Source organism: Archocentrus centrarchus, chromosome 15 (assembly GCF_007364275.1).
Source record: "Archocentrus centrarchus isolate MPI-CPG fArcCen1 chromosome 15, fArcCen1, whole genome shotgun sequence".
In the NCBI taxonomy this organism is placed as follows: domain Eukaryota; kingdom Metazoa; phylum Chordata; class Actinopteri; order Cichliformes; family Cichlidae; genus Archocentrus; species Archocentrus centrarchus.
Window position 1 is genome coordinate 28,032,694 of NC_044360.1, and position 14,348 is coordinate 28,047,041.

Sequence of the window (14,348 nt, forward strand, 5' to 3'; positions counted from 1 at the left end):
ACCTTTGTTTGTGGGTCTTTCTGCATTCAGATTTGTATTTAATAACTGGAAAGCACGCTCTGTTGGGAGAAGATCAGGTGCCTGACTTGGCCACTGAAGAGTATTCCACTTCTAAACTCTTGGGTTGCTTTTCTTTTTGCACCATGAAGCACCATCCAAACAGTTTTACAGCGTTTGGCTAAATCAGAGCAGAGAGTATAGCCCTCTACACTTTCAATTCATCCTGCTACTTCTATCAGCAGTCACATCATCAATAAACACCAGTGACCCAATTCCACTGGAAGCCATACATGCTCATGGCACGACATGGCCTCCACCAGGTTTGTTGGATGCCTTCTGGTAAAGTGTTTTCTGGCCTTCTTATTCTTGACTGTACACAGTGGTTTGCACCTTGTTGCAAACCCTCTGTATTTCCATTCATGAAGATGCCTTTTGATTGTAGACTTTGCCAATTATACACCTACTTCCTCAAGAGGGTCCTTGACTTGGCTAGATGCTGTGAAGCTGTTTTTCTTAACCATGGAAATAATTCTGTGACCATTTTTTTAATGGGTATTTCACAAGTTCAAAAAGATCTCTGTCCCCATGACAGCGATCTCAAGAGGATGCCAAAGTATAAGGTCCACAAACAATAACACAACACACAGTCTGTTGGCAGAAAAGGTGATAAAGGCGCACACCTTTGATGTGGTGGAGTTGCAGTTAGTCAGTGTCTGATTATGCAGGAGTTTTTCAAAAGTTCGGTTTTCAGTGATCCAAAATGCCGTTTACATGTGGATGAAAAGCCAAAATGCATAGAAAAAGACACATTTACCAAAATACCCATGTACGCGTGAACATAACCAATGCAATCAACTGCTGATTTGTCCCCTCCTAAAGCTTTTGCTCACTCTCTCTTTGGTAGTTATTTTGATTTTTCACCCTCATGATGGCCTCCCTCACTTCCAACAACATTTCTTGGACTTACACAAAGAGTTCCAGTGAACAGCTATCAGATGCAAGATCAGCACTTGGAATCAACTCCAGATCTTTTATCTTGGTAACACTTTAACCACCACAGTTGTTTGGAACTTACCAGTCACTGATGAGTCACTAATCACTCAAGACTCCCGCCAATTTTTTTTTTTCTAGAAAAATATTGATGTGTAATATATATCAAGCAAAGAGCAGAAAATTTGATTTAATTTTTACACATTGCATAATGTGTAAAAACCCTCATTCCTTGATTAGCTCGTCAGTGGCAGGGTTAGTGTTCGTTTGGCATCTTAAGGAAAATAATGACCTTATTTATGTTAGCAGCTTCAACTCTGACCACCATCCAGACAATACAGTTATAACATTATTAATCAATCAATCAAACTTTATTTGCATGGCACCGTTTTATGCAGGTTAGTGCATAAAATTAAAACAATTACTAAAAAACTTGGACATAATTGGGTAAATAAATATATATATTTAAATAAATATAAAGTAAGTAATGTCTATAAAGTAAGATCAGCCTAAGTTTATGTTTGAAGAGTTCAGCTCTTCCTGGTGCACTTGATGTGGTTTGTCATATGTTCTCTGTTAGCTGAGATAAACACAGAATATATTGAAAATAATTAAAAAAGGACATGCAACATGCACCTTTTCATGTCCTTCTTCATCTCAATTATCTTCTCTTAAATGTTGTCTATAACGGTGAAATGTATCCACTATAGATAAACAGTGGCATCAAAGACATTTTTCTGTCTTTCACTAGAGGTCAACCATTAAATAATAGAAAATTATGTTTTTACTGTTAGCAGAAGAGTTGCTTTCCAATTCCAGGGCAAGGCTGGCAGCTTTATTTCTAAAGTGCGCCTTCAAAGTAATAATGTTTACTTTCCTGTTCAGTGGTTCCTTCCTGCTCATGTTCCTCAGAGAAAAAGGTGCTACAGCAACGCAAGGCAGCCTAATACACACACACACACACACACACACACACACACACACACACACACACACACACACACACACACACACACACACACACACACACATACACGGGCTGATTCAGTGACAAATAGTTCAATCAGCTCAGGCTTGTAGATATTCAATGCATAATTTTTCTAAAAAAATGGTTTCAATGATGATGGAAGGTGGAAGGATGTCTGCTTTAAATGCTGCTGGGATTATCTGCTACAGCACGTCATGACTGATGGTCATACCCTTGCAACATAACTCCATGTGGACTGTTTATCTCATTGTAATTCTACCATGGAAACAAAGGTGACTTGACATAGAAGCCTACATGTGGGCTTTGTTAAACTGTTTTTATCTCTTTGTGGTTACTCAAATAATTTTTCTACAAAGTCTCTACAAAGTCTTCATTACATAGATTATTAAGACACTCACATGACTATCAATGACTAATAACTGCAGTTGGGGTATTTCTGCAGTTGTGCTAAACACCGCTGTGATACAGGCTAAAAGAATAGCTTGTAATCTGTGCTAAAGCATGCAGTAAATTGGCCAGTTCACCAATAGGTGCACCATTAGCTGTCGACTATAGCAAGAGGAAAATAACTGTTATACCACATTGTGGGCAAATATTTCACACTGCAATATTTGCTGTTGCCTTCTTTTTGGATTTCTTCCTGTTTTCTTCTTATCTGGAACTGCAGGCACCTCGCTTGATTCACTTCCAGTTAAAATCTCTGGTGACCCCACGTGGTTTGAGGATGAATTACGGCAATAAGTGAAAGCGCTTCTTTCCCAATGAAAATATATGAATGGGAAACTTGTTTAAAAGAATACCAACTATTTAAACTTGTGAGCCTCAATATATTAAAAATGCCCACTTCTGGTAAAAAAAAATGCTCACTGTTAGAAACAATTTAAGTATTTTCATTGCTTTAAAACCAGTCAAAGCAAAGAAGATTGATAGCTTTGTATGGACAAAATCGGCTTCCTTGTAAGCAAAACTAGAGAACTACAATTGAATTTTCTTTCTATTTTGACATAATATTGATATTCTGCTTGTGAAAAATGTGGCCTGCAGAAGCAGGTGTAAAGCTCAGTCAACATATAATTGTGCGTTGTGCAATTTCTGGTCACTAGTTGAGAGGCAGAGTTAACCTTCACTCCATGGTCTCTGTTCGCTACATTACTGTTGAAATGTCGCTATATATTCAATACAATATATTAATGGTATTATAATAATACTAGTGATAAAGTAAAGAACATGTTTATTTATTAATTATGACCAAGTGTATGGTCGGATCACATTTATTTTGAAGTATTCAGACCGGAAACTGTAATATAGTCGCCATACTAGCGAGGGAAATTGAGTTGTTTGAGTGTGAAGAAAGCAACAAAGTACCTCAAGTTAGGGTGCGATATCATTTTGTGTTAACTGTAATTTTTCGGCATTAGTACGTATGGAGGCTTTTTTTCACCTGGTCAAAGTCTGTAACATTAGCTGCTAAACTGTTGTCGCTTTCACATGTTTGTTTCTAGTCTTGCATATAATAAGCCAGCTAACGTTAGCCGACTAGCCAAGCGTGGCTAACTTTCAACAAGTTTGGCCACACTTTAAGAAAACGTTGACCGCTGAAATTTAACTCGAAGAAGCTGTTTAAGTTTCCGTTTTGTCCGTAACTAAAAGAGACGAGTGAAGTGTTTTGAAGTGGGAATGTCATCGCCACCGTTTGTTCGCAGGAGTCATGAAGGGACAGCGAACGCATCAGACACCGACTCAGAGGACGAGGTGCGTTTGCAGAGGTTTTCTCACACTTGGCTAATTTTTACTTATTTATTCATAATAGAAGCGGCCTTTTATACTGTTCTCACAACTGACAGTTATATCCGGTGTTTAGGAGCTGTCCAGATCACTGAACTGAGCCGAATTATACGTTTATAAATGGAAGCTGAAGCATAGTGTTTACAAGATTATAATGATATTTTAATGATGCAATCATTTACATTTGTTTACGTTCCCGCAGCCCAAGCTCCCTCTTAATCAGTTCTATCCATACATCCGCTGTGCCCTTTGCTGTGGTTTCCTCATAGATGCCACCACCATCACTGAGTGCCTGCACACATGTGAGTTACATATTTAGCTACTCTAAGTCCTACAAGTGGTTTAATGATTAATTTGGTACATTCCCTGTGCCAGCAAGGGCCTGATAAGCTTACTCACTGATACAGTTGCATTAGCAATATATGCAGTGCTGTACAAAAGTCTTGAGCCACTCCTCATTGCAAAGAAAATGGGAAATAGGTTCATGAGTTTATTGACATATGTGCAGACATGCATGGAAATACAGCATATAAGATAAAAAAGATTTTGTACAATTCTAACATGCTTCAAAGTCAATATTTGGTATGAGTACTTGTATTCTTCCACACAGCCTGAACTCTCTGAGGCAGCTTTCTTGTCTTTTCTTTGAGCAGTCTTCAGGAATAGTGCTCCAGGCTTCTTGGAGGACATTCAAAGCTCTTCTTTGGATGTTGGCTACCTTTTTTGTTCTGTCCTTCATCAAGTTGATCCCACACTATTTCAGTAACATTGAGGTCAAAGTCCAGGGTACACACAGTGTTTGGGATCAGTGTCAAGCTGAAATATGAAGTAATTACCAATCAGGTGCTTTCCAAATGGAATTGCATAGGGCATCCAAATTTGACAGTACGTTTCTGCAGCCATAATTTTTTATTATTTTTTTTTTAAAAGATCTCCAACATCACTGGCTGAGCTGCAGGTCCAAACCATCCAGTTTTGCAGATGACTCTAGACACTCACTGTCATTCTCCTGACCTCTGTATATAATTACGATTTGAACTAAAAACTTCAAATTTGGATTAATTGTTCCAAAATACCTGTTGACAGTCTTTCAATTAAATTCTTGTGTAATTTTGCATAACTCAGCCTTTTCTCATAATTTCTGCTCCTTAAGAACGGCTGCTAAACAGCCACCCTTCCACTGAGATAATTTCTGATGAGGCTTTGGTGAACAGTCGATGGCTCAACTGAAGGACCCGATGCATCTCTCAGGTTCTGTGTCAGGTCTTAAAGGACATGGCTTTCAGATACTGTTCATCTGCTGTAGATAGGTTTTTAGGCCTGCTGCTCCTTCTTTTGTCCACTTTCCAAAATGTGGACAAAATATGCACACACCAAGCTGAGATGCACAATTTTCAGCTAAAAGCTCTTTGAGAATCACTTTGTTGGTGCAAAAATACTATTTTATTTCTGTCCATTCATAGATTCAGCTAAAGAAATTGAAACAGATTATGTGTTATGCAATAGGCTGCTAGTAACAAAGTGTCTAAAGATAGGTCTGTTATGTGTACACACAACACTAGTTTATCCCTTAAGGTTATGTGCCTTTTTAATGCTCGAATGTTTCATAGGTTAGTTTTAAGTGGCTTAACAAACAAACAAAAAAATCCTCTGAAAATGGTGAGGTACAAGGACTGGACTGAAAATGAGTGAAAAAGCAGCCAACGTCCAAAGTAAAGCCTTGAAAGACCTTCAGAAAACTGGAGAACTATTGCTCAAGACCATTTTAACAATTACAAGAAGGTCTAGCTCCTTGGAAGCAAAATATGAAGGAATGAGGGGAGGCTCAAAATGTTTGCACAGTACTGTAGATAATAGAGACAAATGCCAGCACTGAAAACCCACATATATGAAATTTATATATAATGTGTGTTTGTTTACATAGTTTATATTTCTACAGAAAATCTTAATGGTCACAAATATTTTTCATGAAACAAATACTTAAAAATGTTTCTGGTCATGTAAAAATAGATATTTGATGTCTGAAAAATCAATTTTGTTTTTTTTTTTTTTGTGCTTTGTCCTCTCCAAGTTTGCAAAAGCTGCATCGTGAAGCACTTCTTCTGCAGCAACAGGTGTCCCACATGCAGCATTGTGGTCCATCAGACACAACCTCTTTACAACATCAGGTGGGTCTGACTAATCTGGTCATATAAGAATTGAATAAGCTTCTTTCAGCTGCTCCCTTATTCACAAGGAGTCATTCCAGCAAGTAGGTCCGCATGATTTGATTTGGCAGATTTTTATGCCGGATGCCCTTCCTGATGCAACCCCAAAGGGATTTGTGTCTCCTCTCAGGATCAAACTGGGGATCATTCGCTTGTTAGCCAAATGGGTAAACCACTAAGAGTGGGTGATACAGCCTCAAAATGATATATCATACATAATAATAAGATTTCTGACAATATAGAAAAGAAAAAAGCGAATTTTTTTATGGGTGATTGCAGCCTGCAGCCAGCAACATTTATTAGTGCAAACAAAATGATGGGCATTTTCTGTCCTTCTCCAGTAAGCTACTGTGGTGACTGACTGGCTAATTCAAAGTGTGAATCTACAGCCACAAGGTGCCAGCAGCAGCATTATAGTGCAATAGTAGTGACAGTATTGCATAAGTTGAATGTATGCACAAAAGTAACCTAGGCAAAAGAACCAATTTTAAATTGTGTCTTTAAGCACTTTTGTGACCAGCAGCATTTTGCAAAAACATTGTTTCTTTAGTTGAATTTATGAAAAATACCAAAGATAACACAGTTTGACAGGCATAAGAGTATTTTTGCACCAACAAGGTGATTCTCAAAGAGCTATTAGCTGAAAACTTGAGCAGAGTGGTCTTAAAAAAGTAGCAGGCCTAAAAAAAGTCTTCTAATGAAGGTAAATCATATCTGAGGTACATGTCCTTAAGAAATTGGAAAAAATCCAGCAAAAAAACTTACACAAGCCCTGAGAGGTGCATCTGGCCCTTCGCTTGGCTGTCAAGAAGCTATTCTTAAGGAATGGGAATAAAAAAAAAAAAAAAAGGAGGCATGCCAAACTCCACAAGAGCTGGACTGAAAGTCAGTGGCAACAGGTCTTACAGAGTGATCAATCCAAATTGTTGTCAATATGTGCAGAGGGGGTCAGGATAGAGGTCCAGCAGTGGAGACTCTGTCATGGTTTGGGGTGCATTTCAGCCAGTGGTGCTGGGGAGCTTGTCAAAATTGATGAAATTTGAAGTACTGTCAGAGTTTGATCTGCCATGCAGTACCACCTGGAACGTGTCTGATTGGCAACGGCTTCATTTTTTACAGTTGTACAAACTCAGTTTTTTGCCTTTATGTACTGTATTACCATTGTGTGCACATATTTTAAAGTGTCACTGTACCTGTTTACCGTTTTCCTAGCAAAATATAAAGAATTGAGGGGTGGCTCAAGTTTTTTGCACAGTACTGTAAACATCTGGAGAGTGAAAACAGGGGAGTGGAGAAGAAATACTCAGTGTATCACAGGAAGTTCCTCACCAGCCTGATTGTAGAGCAGTAAAACTAAGGGATATTTCAGAGCCACCTGATCCAGCACTAACTATAAGTGGGGGTGTCTGTTTTCTGTACCCGTACTGGGAGCTAGTTCCACAGGAGAGGGGCCTGAAAGCTGAAGGCTCTGCCTCTCATTCCCCCTGTGGTAACTCTGAAAACCACATGTAAGCCTGTAGTCTGAGAGCAAAGTGCTCTGTTAGAATAATATAGCAGTCTGAAGGCTGAGTTTTTGGCTCAGGGATTACTTGAACATACACTGACCTCATCATTGGAAACTTTAGCCATGTTTAATATGAGCATTGTATGGCGAGTATAATTGGTCCGCTTTCAGATTCACAAGTTAGTCTTTTGTTTCCCTGCAGGCCCGACAGACAACTTCAGGACATAGTTTATAAAATGGTTCCCTTCTTGGAAGAGCGTAAGTATACGTTTTAGGGTCACGTGTGACCTAATCGATGTGCAGCATTTTCCTGTCCACGTTTTAATGTGATCGCACTCTCTCTCCTTCCAAACTGCAGTTGAACGAGCACAAATGTGTAACTTTTACAAAGAGAGAGGACTAGATGTGCCAAAACCAGGTAAAATGTTTCAGCTTTATAAGTTTAATAAGCCGGTGGCAATGTATGTAAGTATGTAAGTACCAGAGAAAATAATGGATGACCATCATGAAACATTACATTTGACAGTTTATTTTTGTGTTTAAAGGGGACCTGCTGTGCTGCTTTTCCTTGCTCTGATATAATGTGCACAGTTACAAATGATAGAACATTATTTCCTTCGACTGATGATGCATTGTGAAAGACTAAATCCAAAGTTTTATCCTATAGTAAGCAGGTAATGGGAGTACACGCATTACAGCAGAGCAGAGATGTATTGGTATAATTTATGTTGCTGTGGATGTTTTTGCTGTCAGCTCTCATATCCTGGTTTGAATTCAGGCTTTAACAGGTTCAATAAAGGACTACTTTAGGATGGATGGAGTGTTTAATTCATGATTTTGGCATACAGTGATTATAATAACAAAACAATTGTTCTTTGAAGATAGACTTTATGGTCAGAAACACCAGCTAGTCAGTGTGTAACTCCTACTAGATGGCATTTATATTTAAATAATTTAAATTTTAATAATCAAGATTGCTGTAATGAGAAAAAACTACTTGTGATTTGGATTTTTGCTATAATTGTGCACTCTGTGTAGTTATATCATGCTGGAAATGAGGCTAATACTTCCTGTTTAGATCTGAGTATTCAAGAACTGGAAACTTAAAGATGGAGCACAACAGTAGGGAAAAGTGGAGGAGTCCATTCACTGACTGAGGTTTCTCCTTTGCAGCGGTCATCTCCCCTCCAGGTCCTGTTGTGTTGAAGAGGCAGAAGAAGGACAACATTCCTCAGTCTGTGTTCACCATCCCTCCAGAGCTGGATGTGTCTCTGCTCCTGGAATTTGTTGGGTGAGCATTTGTACTGTGCAGTTGCTTGTTTTTATTAATTTTATTGTATTTTTTGTTGTTGTTGTTGTTAGTTTTTACTTATTTGTAAGAAGGTTGCTGTCATTGATCAGTTTACTTTTCAGGCCTTCCACCCCTTGTTTTGAAAGATCAGTCACTGCTAACAGCTAGCCTGTGTTGCTTTCCCTACGAGCTGGCTTTCAGTTCTTGATTAGAGCACGTCTGCTAGATGTTTTGCTTTTTTGGCCTGTACACATAAAGGCTTTATTTAGGCACCCTGTCCAGATCAGTGTTTTGCATATCCAGATTGCTCCCTGATAAGAGTTTAGAAAGCCTGGACAGAAAGAAAACACGTGAAATACTATTTTAGTGAAATCCAGACCATTTGGAAGTGGACTGAAATGTGATTCAGTCAGTTTGGCAGTGTCTCAGTCCTGCTGTTTAAATCAGATTTCAGTGTCAGTTGCAGCCGGGCTGAGCAGAATGCAGGTGAGTTTAATGTTTTGGCATGATGGATAAGGTGACATCTGGATACCCAAATCTAATCTGATCGCTTGAAAATAACATTGCAGAAAGAATACCTTGAAGATCTGGTTTGAGAAACAAATGAGATGAATTCAGTTAAACATGGGATTTTCAGCAATGAATGATTTAGTTTGCAGTTGCATAGAAATGCCAGCAGGTGGCTCCATCGTCTCAAACTGCTTCCTTACAATCAAAAAGTTGTACATCTCTTGATGCTTTTCTTTGTTTTCAGGGCTGAAGAGGGCGTCTGCAACTACAAGGTAAAGTCTTTAATCTGAACTATTTTAGATTATTATTATGCGTAGTTGCTGTGAATTTCAGGACCTGTTGGACGTGCTTTTAAGGATAGTTTTGTCTCATTTACTTTTATTCCTTTGTAGTTCTAAAGGGTACAATGTTCAAATGGGCCAATCTTTTAAGTTATTTTAGCAATTAACTCTTACACTGCATGCTGTGGTACTTTCTTCACTGGCTTCTACCCTGTTTACTGTAATATTAGTTTGAAGTTTTATGTGGATGGTAGAGGGCCATGACAGGGCTGCAATAAACAGTGAGCATAAAGTGTCTGTCTTATAGTTTGATACAGTTTAGTTATCAGTGTTTATCACCAAGAAGTCTGTTTCACAGTTACGTAGAGTGAAACAGACTTCTTGGTGATAAACACTGATAACTAAACTGTATCAAACTATAAGACAGACACAGTTTAGTTATCAGTGTTTATCACCAAGAAGTCTGTTTCACAGTTACGTAGAGTGAAAATACGGCCCTGGTTTTAGATGTATGTCTTATGCATTTTTATGAATTTCCACCCTGTTTAGCCACTGGAGAGGCGGTACGTCCGTGTGTCAGGTGAGGCCACCATTCGCCACGTGGAGCTGTTCATCAGGAGGAAGATGGAGCTGAGCCCAACCTGCCAGGTGAATCTACCAGGCTTACAGCTAATTAGAACACAAAGTTGCAAGACTGCAGACTTACAGACAGACTTGGAAGCAGGACAGTAAAGGAATTTAGCATTACAGTATAGGGTGGGTGTGTACAGCGACAAGTGTATGGCTACCATTATAGATTAGGAAGACAGCATGGGCCTGCAGTGCTGTCAGAATGCTGTGCAGCCAGGAAACGCATGATCCAACAAAGAAATGTTTTCTCATTTGCAAACTTCAGTGCAGCACACACCTGTAGAGGATGATGCGCATTGAAGCAGCGTCTTGCATGTAAACCTGCACAGCAGGAATGTTACAGCATCATGGCTGCTTGATGCTCACTGTTATTTATTGCTACAATTTTTTTTTTTAATGATATTGAAAAACTGTTTGACACACTCACTGGACACTTTGTTAGTTATATTGTGGCACCCGGTGTGGTCTTCTGCTGCTCCTCATCTTCTTCAAGATTCAGTGTGTTCAGAAATGCATTTCTGCATATCCAGGTTTTAACTAGGAATGTAATTGGTGACTAGTTTGCTAGTTTTTTTGGAGAAAAAGTTTGACTAGTCTATGATTACACATTGGCTTTGTTGCATGATTATATTCCAGTTTGTTTTGACAAAGCCGACATACAGCCACTCTTTTTACATCAAAGTACTGCAGAACAGCGCTGGTTAGCAGCGCTTTACAACTCTGTTTATTTTTAACGTCCAATCACAGAGCGAGCGAGAGACAGCCGTCTGCAGCCCCGGGGAGTGTCTGGTGGTATTGTAACATCTTTGAATGGGTAATTGCCACTGTACATTAATAAAGCCAGAATAATATGTGTTGACTAGTATTTCTGGCACCAGCCATCAAGCACAGCAATATTTAAATGTCTAGTTGGGTAGTTGCGGACATCCCCAGCTATAAAGAGAATTAGCTTGAAGCAGTTTGGCCAGTCTCCTCTGACCTCTGGCATCAACAAGACATTTTCACCCAGAGAACTGCTGCTCACTGGATATTTCCTCTTTGTCAGACTGTTCTCTGTAAACCTTGGGCTTGATTGTGTGGGAAAAATCTCAGTAGATCAGCAGTTTCTGAAATACTCAGACCAGTCCACCAACAACCATGCCACGTTCATAGTTTCCTTTCTTCCCCATTCTGATGCTCAGTTTGAACTTCAAATCTGTTTTATTAACTTCCTTCAAGATGAGGTCCCATTTAAGTATCTGTAATAATGGGAAATATTGAGGCCCACTTATAATAAATCTTCCAGATCTGAGAGTCAGAGTCACAGACTTTAATCATGTAAACTCAGCTACAATTATTTCCATCACCAGTTTATACCATAAACTCTGGTGAAATGTTATGAGGGTGTGAGAAAATTAATCACTGCCTAGTCAAAGAAAGAATCAAAATGTAATGTAATTAAACTGACTTGCCTAAAAGGTAATTGAAGTGGACTGGAGGATCAGTGGAAGCATGCAAGTGTAAAAGGACAGGAGGGGAAGAGGGAGGATGCATATGGACAGAAAGACAGGAGTAACTGGAGCTCTGTTTTTATTTGGTCATTATTTAACGTCATTCTGTCTGGGCTCTGCTGAAAGTCGCATGATGAGACTGAATGTTTATCAGGACAGTGTTGTCTGGAGGATGTTTCCTATTTCACCCATGAGGCTTCTTCAGTTTCACTGGCTGATGAGAACTTACCAACTGTTCATCTTAGTGGGAGACTCATGGAAAAGTCACCCTTACCCAGATATCAGAACATAAGAATAATGAGGCATGCACGTGTGCACTTAAGAGACTACAAGCTGGACATGGAAGACTCAGCAGCTCAGGTCAAAACTCAGCAGGCTGCCAGCTTCTGAAGGACAGCAGACAGTCCTTAAATACAACTGTAATCTGATTAGATTCAAGTTATTAGAGCAGCGATGCCGTATTTCTGTCTCAGACCAGTGAATCTGCTGTTGGAGAAAGCTCATGCTGCTAATATTAATCTGAAAATCAGAAGTGTCCTACTTTCCAGAAGTGAAACATTAAGTGTGATCAGATTGTTAAGGTATTCATGCATTTTGTATTTTGTAACACAGGGCGGAGGATTAGCAGCTTACACTGATTTCCTGGCCTCAGTGCAACACTGGGGTGGCCTGTGTGGACAAACCTACAGGTCACTGTTCAGTGCAGCAGATGTTCCAACAGTCTCACTTTAACTTTTACGTATTTGTGACACTTTTTTAAATAAGTGGAATAAACTAATGTAACTTAAAGATTTTTTTCTTTCATTTTGGGGTTTTCTGAAAAAAAGTGTCAAAATTATACTTGTGGCATAACTGGTTAGATATTTGCCCTCTCTTCTAGGCAGAATTGATAGATTTCTATTAAAATACTTGCTCTCCTGACACAGACCTGACTTTTAAGTAGGGATGCCCCGATCCGATATTCAGTATCGGTATCGGTCCGATAGTGGCCTAAATTACTGGATTGGATATCGAAAAGAAATTTTAAAAAAATGAAATCCGATACATTAAATAACGTTTTGCTCACATTAGCTGCATTACAGTTCTCCGTCGTCTTGTTCTTGTGGGTTTGTGGTTTTGAGCAGTTTATTTTTTGTATGTTTGAGTTCATGATTTTAGACTTCTAGAAGCTTTAATGTGTGTTTGGGTTCATTATACTGTTCAATAATGACCAAAAACTATGTCTAAATTAAGCCACTGATGCTGCCCCCACCATCATGGTTAATAGTTGGTACAGATTTCTTGAAATTGAAGTTCTCACCTTTTCCTCTTAAATGTGGCCAACAACTCAGTTCTTCTCTCATCTGATGGTGAGACTTCCTCCTTTCCTTTGGAAGTTCCTCTCAGATGAAGGTGATGTTATTGATTGTTTTCGGACTTTGGAAAAGTGGCCACACTTTTGTTTTTCTACCAATGTGGTTCTTTTGAAATGACTAGAAGAGACATTCTTAACTTCCATAAACCAACATTTTTTTCCTCAAATCTATTAGACTGCCATTTTTATTTTAGCCCAGTGCTCTACAGTGACAAAATATTCATGCCCATGATAAGTGTAAATAAACCTGTGGTTAGTTGAGTGTGTCCTTGGATCTTAAAAATTTGCTCTCCAGAATTTTGTGGCATAGGTTTTGGGTCTGAATTGAATGCCCAGATTTTTACCCAATGTGTGTTCCTGGAATCACATCATTGGTCTGTTATCCCTGATTGAATCTCTGCTGCAGTGGTCTGAAATGTTTTTGTGTGTGTGTGTGTGTGTGTGTGTCCTGCAGGTAGATGTGGTTTGTGGAGATCACCTCCTAGATCACTACCAGTCACTCAAAGAAATACAGAACTCTGTTGGCGAAGATGCACTACAGGTAAGAACCCCAAAATCACACAGTAGAAACAAACCTGTAATAATTCTAACATTGGAAGCTGGGGGTAATAATCCTTTGAGTGATCGTTTTTGCTTTGGTTTCTCTTTCCTCCAGGATGGTCTATTGGTGCTACACTTTGGCTTGGTGCTGCCCTCCCAGTCTTAAATATGAGAGGTGGATTTAGCCATGTTCTGAGCTGCTGAACTGACATTTTGGACGTTATCTTTATCAGACTTCATCAGTTAGAAATTAATAAATTGTTGCTAACTGGTTACAAAACAGATAAACCTTCAAACATGAATGTAGCCACATTTGGCAGCTGGCAGTTTTTTTTTTTTTTTTTTAAAGTGTTTCTTTCTTTATTGAACAGGCTGGAATGAAAACATGTACTGAGCTATTTTGTTCAGTTTTTAACTAACAAGATCATTATCTTGTATTTGCTGGACACAGATGGCGTACATTTGAATTACTTTGTACCCACATATATAACATGAAATTGACCTGATGAATGAAAATGATAAATTCCTGTTCCTACTGTCAAGCTATCTTTTAAGTTTATTTTAGTCATGAAAATGTGACTTGCTGTAACTAAAACTGGACTGAACTACTGTGAATGGACTGAAACTCCTCAGGTGTGTCTGTGAAAACGATGTAAGCAGCATCTGTCTGGTTGGTTGATTCCAAAGCTGTGATTTAAAGGCCTTAAAGCAAAAAGGACTACCACTACCAAAGGTTTGTGTATGTTAAAGCTTATAGATTGATAGTTATTTTTGAGAG

The 14,348-nt window shown here is 38.9% G+C and overlaps 1 protein-coding gene across 1 annotated transcript; it reads left to right on the top strand.

Annotated features, from left to right (window-relative positions):
- Positions 1-3,288: 3,288 nt before the first annotated feature.
- Positions 3,289-13,935, top strand: pcgf6 (polycomb group ring finger 6). The gene is made up of 10 exons (XM_030747573.1): positions 3,289-3,730; positions 3,966-4,065; positions 5,835-5,931; positions 7,677-7,732; positions 7,833-7,892; positions 8,648-8,765; positions 9,520-9,547; positions 10,106-10,204; positions 13,485-13,571; positions 13,686-13,935. The coding sequence occupies exons 1-10, from the start codon at positions 3,656-3,658 to the stop codon at positions 13,734-13,736; spliced, it is 771 nt and encodes a 256-aa protein (XP_030603433.1). The 5' UTR covers positions 3,289-3,655; the 3' UTR covers positions 13,737-13,935.
- The last annotated feature ends 413 nt before the right edge of the window (positions 13,936-14,348 follow it).